The following is an 11231-nucleotide window of genomic DNA, read 5'->3' on the forward strand; positions in this document are numbered from 1 at the left end:
AAAATAAAAACAAAATTTAAGTAGTGTTTGTAAAAAATATATTTGTGGTTGTTTTGTTCTTTAAAAGACAGGTGCCTCTGACACAGATCACTGTGCCATATACATGATTTGCAATAGTGTTCTTGCTAACAAACTTAGTTATTACTGATGGACAAAATTATTTTGTCTTCTAAAAACCATCACTTGGTCTTCTGCATCAGCATTACCAGATCAAGTGTCACATGCTACCCACTTCTACTAATATTAAGCAACAGGTCCCATGACCTTCAGTAGGGCTCCGTTATTGATCTGTAAGAAATGTCTACAACCAGCCAGGTTCAGTTAATCCATACATAGCATGTAATCAAAACAGACCTCACTTAAAAATATAGCTTGGAATGGCTCGGACTATTGTCTTTTGTGTATACATGAAAGTCTGCTGTGAAGATAGTTAAACGTAAGGTGAGGTTTTCTTATTTTTGCCAGCACAATACAAGAATCCTAGTCCAGGAAGCTTACTGCTTGGTGAAGCTTTCAATAGTTGCTTTGATGCTCAGATTTTATGAAGAACATAGCCTCCGATTTCAATAGAAGCACAAACATACACAACCTCTTTGCCACATATAAGATATATGTTTCCACGTACAGACAAGCAGAACACGTATGTGGAAGGTATTTGGCTTTGTAGGACAAATTCTGTATTCACTTATGTTCTATGCATTTCTGCTGAAATCACCAGCGCCTCCAAGGCTGAAATTTGTTAGTTTCTTTGTGACTAATCTGGTATTGAGTCTGCTGGACACAGCAAAGCTGTGTGTGGTCCACTTTGAATGATGGAGTAGGTCTGCTTAGGGGCTTCTGTGTGAGAAGATGAGAAGATAGGAGGAGGGGGAGCTGAAGTGGACACCGTGATACTCTGACCTCCATCACTAACCACAGTCACTTCTGTTGCTCCTTCTTGTATCAAAGCATTAAGGCCTTCTAAGTCAGAGCAGCTGATTCCAGAGCTGGTGATGAAAGCTTGGTTTGCTGAAGCCTCATGACTGCTGACAGGTGCAGCAGGAATCAGAGTTTGGTGTAAAGCAGTTCCATCAGTTTGATCATGGGTTGTTAGAAGAACTGCTGGTTGTGCCACAGGCACTGCTTCGCTTTGTGATATTGGAGGTGGAGGTGGTGCCAGCAAACTGACTTGGCCCAGCAGCTGCAAGCGGCTGTTGCCTGAGAGATCTTCCTGGTTCTGGCTAACTAGTGTGGGGGGCACAACATTCACTGATGCAGCCTGAACTATGCTGTTACTCTGAGGAACCTGGTGACCCACAATGATCTTGACCCTTCCCTCGTTGTATGGAGAAGCCTGAGCAGCCTGAATTGGGACCTGGAGGTGACTGACAGTAATCGGGGCACTGGTCTGTCGACTGGGATCCATCTGGAGCTGCAGAACAGCCAGTTCATTATTTTTAGATCCACTGTACATACTGTGCTGCTTCTTATGACTCCTAAGAGAATCTTCTCGGACAAAGGAAGCATCACACAAATCACACTTAAATGCCTTCTTGGCATCTAATTTGGCAACTTGCCTGGAGCCACCTTGCTTTGGCCTATCTCCTTCCTTCTTCTCCACGGTTTGCTTCTTGGTCTTGATTTTGTCTCCATGAGCTTTCCTCACATGAGTAGTCAGGTTGCTCCGCTGCTTGGTATCGAAGCTGCAGAATTCACATTTGAAAGGACGATCTTTGCAGTGAATTCGCTCATGCACTTTCAGAGCTGCCTTGTTGGAACAAGAGTAGTTGCACTCCGAGCACTTCACTGGCTGCTCAGGCTGATGAGTTCTTATGTGGTGTCGAAGGCTTGTTTTGTTTCCACACTGAAACTCACACTCTGGACACTTCAGAGTATTTTCCATACTGTGTTTGATACGAATGTGTGATTTCAAGTTTCCTTTCATGGCGCACCGGACCTCACAGAACTCACATTTATAAGGTTTCTCACCAGAATGCACACGCATGTGCCTCTTCAAGTCCGAGTTGATTTTAAATTTAGCAGGACACATCTGACACTGGAAAGGAGCATCTCCTGTCAACAAAAAGCACATTACAAATTACAGATGAGACACCAAGATCCATTTTATTTCTGGGGAGACAAAAGGTCATAGTGAAACACGCACAGCCAACTTGTTGAAAATATGTTGGGAGTTTACAGGTATTTAGAAGATGCAGAGGACTTTAAGGGCACAGTATTGATCACCTGTATCTGTATGCAGATTTTCCAAGAGAATGCCTACCCACATCTATGTGTTTTTTTTTCCATATTCAGATGTTCTCATTTTCTAGTTCACTTTGTAAAACTGTACAGTGTGCTCACAAAAAGCAACTGGAGTTTCTTCCTCATTTGTCCCTCTTTGGCAACAGTATGCCTCAACCAGGGTTTAAAATTCATTAAAATAAACACTGTAACAGCTGCTATATTTTTCAAGTCTAAGAAATCAACAGAAACACATGCATGTCTCAGGTCTACAGTATAAGATTTACAGTGAGATTCCGAAGTTAACTTTAAGCCTAGGTAAGTTTCAGGCTACTGCAGACAAGTAATGGGCAACAATCTCACTGCTCAACCATACAGTCCTTATTGCCTTTCTTGTACTGACATTTATTCACATGGTGAGTTAAATTAGCTGACAAGAAAAGCTGGCCTGGTTTACTTTCTGGCCTGGTCAATTCCTTGCCCTGCCTCATGTGGTGCAGCACAAATGCTATTGCTGGCATGCACAGAAAAGTAGTGAAAACTTTTGTCCAGAACGTGGGGAGTTGTATGGACAAAAGTCCGTATCTTGATGAGTGTCAGGTGGCTGCCAAATCACAGTGGTACTGCAGTTATACAGAAACAGAAGAATCACAGATACATAAATGTAACTGCAAGAGAGAAATGGGAGACTAATGAAACATGCATGCAAGTATGGGACTCCAGGGAAATGTGTTTATACAGAGAAATAACATGCAGCTTTTGTTTTTCCAGCATTACAGCAACCAAGACATTTACATCATACCTAATAATATTCTACAGATTCAAGAAAATCTAGTATCTGTTTGTATTCACGTGGTATCAGTTCACAGTCATGCAAACAGATACATAAAATATTCATAAGTGCATAATTTTTATGAGAGCAATCCTGACCCAAAACCTATTTAACTGAAAGTTAGGTTAAATTCTTAACTGCTAAAGCATGAAAAATGAACGTACTCATCTGTAATATCATTAGTAGCCTGTTTATGTCAAACCACGTACACAAATAACCATTTGAACTGCCTGAATCTAAGCCACTGTTTTGCATTTTCTTTATTTGTGGGCTTGTGTCACATGTATGGTCAAAATAAGCTGTATATCTGTCAATCCATATAGTCAATAACAGCATAAAAAAAGGACTCTTTTCTGAAGTCATTGAGAAAATCTAGGGCAAACAAGCCAATCCTATTGAAAAACACCCTTTACCTTTTTCTTTAATCTAAATACATAGTTTTCTAAACTACTTGAGCATAAAGTTTAGAAGAGTTATTTTGAAAGAGAAGAACTGTGTTCCTGAGTGCTAAGCCATGCTTGGTGGAGGGAGGAGACAGAGTGTATTTGTTTAACAAGCCTTTTCTTCTTTAAGAAAACCACAAATAGTTATTTTATAAGTTAATATTTCATACAATTCTTACAGCTATGACAATAGCTGTACGGTTTTGCATAGTTTTCTTATCCAGCTACATATGTCATAGGTTTAGCTGCATATTTTTCATATGAAGTTGTGGCCTACTGTGCTAATCCATGTATCTGTTTAATAATAGAGATACATAGCGTATTATCTATATTAAACAGATTTTTATTAATGAAGATGCACTGTTTGCTCATCTAGTTTATTTTACAGTCACAGCTGCATACTCTGCCATGAAATTTTTATCTACTTCACTGATGAAGGCATTGTATGTATTTCAATGGCTTAATTTTCACATACTGCATAGCACAATAAGAAAAAGAATTAGTAATTTTATTGAATAGAGCAAAGACCGTTCTGTTTACTTTAAGAGTGGCTTATTACTTGTTTCTTTAAATTTCTGTTCATTTATTATTAACGCTGACAGAATCAAACAAAAAAAGAGTGTCTGATCCTGGAATTAAAATTAACAATTTTAATAGTATTTCTACTCAAATTAATAGGAAACAGCTCTTCAGATGACTAGTTCAAGTAATGTCATGTAGATGATGTGACTCTGAGCAATGTAAATTACATTCACCTCCTACAGAATGACTAATTTTATTGTAGTAAGGAATGTATTCTAGAAACCAGTCTTACTTTTCTCCTAAAATTGGCTGTGCGCATAACAGCTTTTTAACCTAAAAAGGATGAAATGATTACTGTCTAAATTCTTGTGCCTCCTTTCAGTTAATCAAAAAAGCTTCTTTTTAAAAACAACAAAAGGATTTAATTTCAGAGAAATGGAAGAGACGAGCAAACTAAAGCCTTGCTTGAATTTCAGCATAACCTCGTTTGCTTAAGATGCAACAGAATGATTTGCTAAAAAGAAAGAAGGCGGCCTAAAAACCCTTTCCAACTATCACAATATTTAATGGAACAAAAATCTAACTCTACTGGGAATGCATGAGTATCATCATTCAGAGGTTCTCCCACGGCCAAATTCAAAGCATACCTGTCCACGTTCATAAATGCAAACACACGCACACTCCTACATTCCATGTGGAAAACTCAACACCATATTCTGTAACTGCTGTGTTTACTAACAGCTACCTTCTCATAACACCCCTTACTATTTTGACTGACCATGATGTCTTCTTGTACAGCAACAGAAAGAAGGAAGCTTGTAAAACAACTGCCTGACAATCCTGCCTGTTCCATCACAGCAGACTTGTGAAGTATAAAAGATTCTCTTCTGCTAGAGACATTGGTTTAACCCTCCCCTCCTTCACAATGCACAAGGGATTTATTTCTTTTATCTGTTTGAAATAAATCCCATCTTGCACACATCTGAACTAATGTTGTTTAGTACTTGAATTCCAAATCAGATGCACGATAGGTTCAAAGCTAATCTGTTAATCAATGAACCATAACCACCTTGCAGCTAATATTCACAGAACTAATCAAATATATAGAAGACAACACACAAACCTAAACCTGGAGTAGATGAAAAACAACCTACAGAGAAAGTTGTACAAAGACAACTGTACAACAGTATCTTTATGGCAAAACTCTTATAGAAACAACCTGTAAGTGAGAACTCTAATTAAAAGGAAACCAAACAAATAGTGTAAGTATAAAACAATACAATGTTTATACGCCTGGAGGCTAAAGTTTTCTATCCACAGAACAAATACGATATGGGAAAAATATAGTTCCAACTGATCATACTCCACAGTTAACATCCATTAGCCTGAACGGGGAAGGCACCACAAAGAAAGGTCAAAAAAGGTGCAACTTAAATTGCTAATTACTTGCAAGTTTACTAATGAGATATAAATTAAATTACGCATCTTAAGTTTCCGCTGACACAACTAGTTTAACTATAATTTCAAAGTTCAAACATAATTTCAGTGTTTCTTATATGGTGGACCAGACTTGAGAAACACAGATAAGACCCTAGACGCTCTCAAGGATCTAATTATTTATTGATTTATTAAGTTCTATTGGTTTAAGAACATCTTAACAGGCAGTTCCAAAGTCAGTTTAAAAGAACAACTACCAAGAGTCAGATCTGTCTTCCAATTGCTTCTAGGTATTTTCAGGAGAGCTGTCTTGCCCTACTAGATTATATGCCCAAGAGACTGAGAGAAGCCAGATACCTAAATGCTTCTGAGAATTCAAGTAGGCACCTCCTGGCATCTTAACACCCTGTATACCTTTTTAAAATCCTCCAAATGGCTTCCAAACTTTTACAGACCTGCATTTTGCTATAAGCTCACCTGTGTGGGATCTGAGGTGCACAGTTAGCTGGCTAGAGTTGCGGCTTGCATAAGGACAGATTTGACATTTAAAAGGACGCTCATTGGAGTGAATGCGCTGGTGCTTGTTGAGACTGCTGCTGTCAGCAGCTGCATAGTCACAGTGTTTACATTTGTAAGGCTTCACGCCAGTATGGGACCGCATGTGCATCTTCAGTTTATCTTTGCGACTAAAACATTTGTTACAAACATCACATTTATGGGGCTTGTCTCCTGAAAAAACAAACAAACAAAAAACAAACAAGACAGCATCAATACATGAAGAATTTTTGCATAATAAAGATGTTACTAAATAACAAACAAGCAAACAAAAAGCACTAAACACTTTAATAGCAATGTGGCCAGTTTTCAAAAACTGGATATAGGATTTCAGCTGACAGCCAGTCAGCTAAGGCTCCAAAAGGCTGCATATGCAAGTGCAGAAAGTTGAGGCGGCCTTTTGGCACAGTCTCCCCTTAGAACTCTGAATTAGTGTTTTGGGGGATGGCAGGTGAACTGTTGAAATCACTGTTTGATATCAAAGGCAAATTAAGTTTACACACTACCACACTACACCCTGATAAGCACATGGTCTGCATCTATGAAGTTCGACAGTGCCTTAACGTATGTAAAGTGCTCATGTTTCACAGCTGTGAGTGGTATGACCCAGTTGGGCCATAGGTTACCAAAAAAGGCAATTCCCTAGGCACTAAGAACTAAACCTCCAGTATATACATATACTTGTATAACTTATCTGATTTATCTGTAGATGTTATTTTGTAGGAAAACTCTTTTTAGCAGGAAGCCAGAAAGGAAACCAACCAAAAATAAAATATAGCGACTATGTAAACCTGTGTGGGTTCGCAGATGACGTTCCATATCCTTCATACCATAGGAAGTCTTGAACTGGCAACCTGACAGCAATAAGATTAAGAAAAGAACACCATTAAATTAATGGAAAATCTAACAAAATAACAACAACAACAACAAACTATGATATTAGATGAGGCCCTGGGCAACCTGATATAGCAGGTGGCGTTCCTGCCTCTGGCAGGGGGGGTTGGAACTAGATGATCTTTAAGGTCCCTTCCAACCCGAGCCATTCTATGATTCTGGGCATTAGGTTTCTTCTCAATAAGATTTTCTTTAAAATTCAGTATTTACAAAAAACAAATTCCCCATCTCATTTCCTTACAATTGCTTAAAACTGGCTTACCTATGAACTTTAGTTTTCTGATGCTTCCCCAGGGAGGCAATTCCTCCTCTACATTACCATTTTCTGTAAGTCTTTCTGTAAGCTTTGAAACAAGTTCTCTGTACTCTCTGCCTAGGATTTGAGATGCATTTTAAAATACACAAGGGATGCAGAGGTATCTAATTAATTCCACATATGATTTCAAGTTAACAAGTAACAGCCCACCATTCAGGAATTCTGCCCAAGCAGAAAGTGTTACAAGTTTAAAGCCCAGAAATGAATGCCACACATTTAAGTGTGCCTTTCAAGTGAAGGCAGGCTACCAAAAGAGAGCCTGCAACTTCTGTTCCCATCAATGATCACTACTCATCTACATGGCTGTCTCCACGCATTTATTGCATATTGAATGATTTTTACTCATTAAGGTCTCCACATACTTTGGTTCAAACTATCATCATAGAATCATAGAGTGGTTTGGGTAGAAGGGACCTTAAAGGTCATCTAGTTCCAACTCCCCTGCCATGGGCAGGGACATCTTTATACACAAGATGACTGATCAAAGACAAAGCATATAATGCAAAATACACATATAAAATTTTTTGCATGCAACAATGGCAGCTGGCAAAAAGGAAACCTGACTCTGCCCTTCAACAGCAACGGCTGTATGCACAGGCCAGTGTCAATATGCAAGCTCACTGGAGCATCACCAGGGTATGTCACCGTATAGGACCAAAGTCTAAGGACGTGCAAAATCAATAGCAAAACTACTACTGATGTCAATGGTAGTATACCACACCCTTTGTTGGCTGCCCTCTAAGTTTCATGCATCTTAAGTGCTTAAGACAGACAGACCCACTTTGTAGATAACTATACCAATTCTATCAATGTTATAATGAAGACAACATAATCCACATCTTACCTGGATAGCAACAGTTTAGTTTCTTCTGTGTAAGCGAGGAAGTCGATTTTCTTGAACGTGCTTTTGGTGGTGTAGAGACAATAGCAGCAGTTGGAGGCTCACTGCTCTCGCTAGGCAGGTATGTTTGATAGCCATGCTCAAAAACAAACTCTGGTGCAGAAACTAAACACGTAAAACAGCTCAGTTTGATAACATTAGCTTGTCCAGTCAGTAAAACCTTTCTAATTACTTTCCATCTCATAAACTACTCCTCTACTCCGTTTTCTTTTCCAGCAAGACTTTTCTTCCTGGCTTCTTATTAATATGGGGGAGTTGGAAGAAGAAAGGCATTTCTCTCCCTTGCTATCCTGCCATCAGATGAAAACCCTGTAAAGACCACATGAGCCATGCTGAGATTCATATGACCCTACATAGGCCCACTTGTCTCCCTGTTTGAATCCTATCTGACTGCATTGTTAAAACATTCTGCTTCCTCTGAAGCCTGTCCAGGTCTTCCATTAATAAAGTTCTCTTTGGTTTTCAACACTGGCTGTGCTACAGCCCAAAGGAGAGAAAAAAAAAAATTATACGGCTAATATTGTCAAAAAGACATCATGTAAATAAATAAATAAAAAAAATTAAAAAGTTCAGCTTCTTTCAACTATACTGTTTTTAACTATTACTCATAACGGGTAAAACTTTGTCAGGCAAAGTCGCAGCTTTTAAATCAATTAAATGTTACACCCCAAAAGGGCAGAAGGATATAATTGCCCTCATTTTAAAGATGAGTAAATACGAAGCACAAGAGTGACTCATCCAAAACCCACACTGAGTTGAGGGATTATAATACAAAAATTCCTGGAAGTGAGCCCTGAATTCATTTTGCTTCACTGCTCTTTCAGATTTGCTGTCCTAATCTATCTGTACAACTTTAAAATCAAGTAATTTGAATTTTAGTAAAATCCCAGACCAAGGTAAAACAAAACTTAACAATATATAGGAGGGCAAATCTGCATACATTGAACAAAATTGTAGTTTTATTCACATGTTTGTGGGATCAGGACCTTACTTCAGCCTTCGCATACACAGAAATTTTGAGTAATATTTTTTCTGCCAATTACTTGTGGGAGCAATGTTAGGGAATGCAGTGTTGTCACATAAAAGGGCCTGGATTAGAGCCCGACAGCAATTCTGAGTCTGTTTCTCATCAAAAACACTCTTAAAAAATAAAATGCATAGCAATTTGATTACTTTCCCTAAGTATTGACAATTTTAATTAGTTTGCACAACTTGGTTATACAACATGTTAGAGTTACTGTAAGTGAACTCGTATCTCAATTACATATCTGTTGCCACACCAAAACCACGGCCGCACACCACTCGTTTTCTTCCCTCCTTTGCACAAATATGACAACTAATGTGACCAGTTTGTTCAGCTTAGTGTGATGGGGACACGTGCAGGGAGCAATGTAACGCTGCTCTGCAAGAGCAGAGTGCTCTGAAGCACCGCGATACCTGTGATGGTTTGGGTCTCCGAGGTGATGGTCCTGGCCGTGGTTTGTGCCTGTGTCGAGGGCACCGTTTCCTCCGACACGAACTGGACTGTGCTGGTGGCCCCAGCTGCCGCACTCGTGAGCTGGCAACCGCTCTGCTTGTGCGCGACGAAGGCATCGAGGTTGTTGAACTGCTGCTTGCAGATACCACAGATGTGGATGTCCGGGGTGAGCTCCACCAGCACCGTGGTGCCTCCTGGAACTGGAACGACAGCAGAAGGGCCAGTGATTCTGTGATTCTATGACTCTAATGAGACCAGCACCCCCGGCACTTGGCGCCCGGGGTCCCCAGGGGCGGAGCTGCCCGCTGCGGCCCATGCCCATGCCCGCGGCCACGTTCCCCGCAGGCCCCGGACCCCCTGGGGGGTCCTGGGGGGTCCTGCCCAGGCCCAGCCCGGGCCCCGCAGCCCCTGGGCGCTCACCCAGATTCCCGGGTTCCCCCCCAGCCAGGTTCCCGGGCTCCTCCGCTCCCGCCTCGCTTCTTGCGCTACTCAGGTTTCGGGGCCTGCCCGGGCCCCGGTTCGAGCCGGCTTCCGCCTCGCGGGCCCCGGAGCGCGCATAACCCGCCCGGCGCGCAGCGCCACTTACACTGCACGGGGCCCGGGAACGCCGGCGCCGCCCCCGCCCCGCCGCCGGGGTTCATGGCGGCAGCGAGCCCCGCACGCCGCCTCCACCACCTGCCAAGGGCCTTATTACCGGCGGGGAACCTCCCCCCCCGCGCCTCTCGGCGGCCGAGCGGCGGCGGATGTGGAGGGGCCGAGCATGCTCAGTGGAGGCGGCGAGGTTGCGGCTGCCCTCACCTGCTGCCGCGCTCAGGGCTCCCTCATGTCACCCCTTCACAACAGCGCCGTGCTCGGCTCCTTGGGCTTTTCTTCAGCCCGATCGTTCCTGCCCCCCGTAACGGCCTGCATTGGCCTCATGAGCCCGGGCTCCGGGCCCTGGCGAAGCCGCCAGTGAAGCCTTAGTGCTGAGGCAGCTGCGCTGCGCAGCCGTGTCCATGAGGCACAGGTGGCTCGTGTGAGCCAGCCCTACCTCCTGGCGAGGCCATCGTCCTGAGCCGGGCTTTTTTGTGTCTGGCAGGGCATGTGTCAATTTGGAAATGCGCATTTGGAAATGAGGCAGGGCAGGTGCTAGAATTACGGCTCAAGGTAGTCTTTCAGTTTTGGCTATCTCACTTCAGTCATGTGCCTAGTCACAGAAACATAGAATATCCTGAGTTGGAAGGGACCTACAAGGATCATGATTCCAAGTCCTGGCTCCACACAGGACCACCCAAAAATCAGGCCCTGTGTCTGACAGTGTTGTCCCAATCATAGAATCATAGAATATCCTGAGTTGGAAGGGACCCACAAGGATCATCGAGTCCAACTCTTGGCTCCATAAAGGGTCTACCCAACAATTCAGACCACATAACAAAGCATAGTCCAAATGCTTCTTAAACTCGGACAGGCTTGGTGCCATGACTACATCCCTGTGGAGCCTGTTACAGTGCCTGACCACCCTCTCAGTGCAAAATGTTTTCCTAACACCCGGCCTGGCCCTCCCCTGTCACAGCTTCGTGCCTTTCCCTCAGGAATAAAGTGGTGTCCCCCAGGGGTCGCTATTGGGGCTTGTCTTGTTTCCTATCTTTATTGAT

At 42.3% G+C, this 11231-nt stretch overlaps 1 protein-coding gene across 1 annotated transcript; it reads right to left on the reverse strand.

The window, feature by feature from the left end:
* Window positions 1–25: 25 nt before the first annotated feature.
* Window positions 26–10343, reverse strand: ZFP64 (ZFP64 zinc finger protein). Its single transcript, XM_040575973.1, has 6 exons — window positions 10184–10343; window positions 9558–9797; window positions 8064–8225; window positions 6801–6863; window positions 5932–6183; window positions 26–2052 (listed from the first exon to the last, which is right to left on the reverse strand). The coding sequence occupies exons 1-6, from the start codon at window positions 10236–10238 to the stop codon at window positions 755–757; spliced, it is 2070 nt and encodes a 689-aa protein (XP_040431907.1). The 5' UTR covers window positions 10239–10343; the 3' UTR covers window positions 26–754.
* Window positions 10344–11231: the final 888 nt, after the last annotated feature.

Source organism: Cygnus olor, chromosome 16 (assembly GCF_009769625.2).
Source record: "Cygnus olor isolate bCygOlo1 chromosome 16, bCygOlo1.pri.v2, whole genome shotgun sequence".
NCBI lineage: Eukaryota > Metazoa > Chordata > Aves > Anseriformes > Anatidae > Cygnus > Cygnus olor.

Coding starts and splice junctions, on each gene's coding strand:
- ZFP64 (XM_040575973.1), bottom strand. CDS start 10,238: ATGAACCCCGGCGGCGGGGCGGGGGCGGCGCCGGCGTTCCCGGGCCCC. Junction 8,226..9,557: donor GGAGACCCAAACCATCACAG/GTATCGCGGTGC, acceptor TTACGTGTTTAG/TTTCTGCACCAGAGTTTGTT. Junction 2,053..5,931: donor GCACCTCAGATCCCACACAG/GTGAGCTTATAG, acceptor TTTTGTTGACAG/GAGATGCTCCTTTCCAGTGT.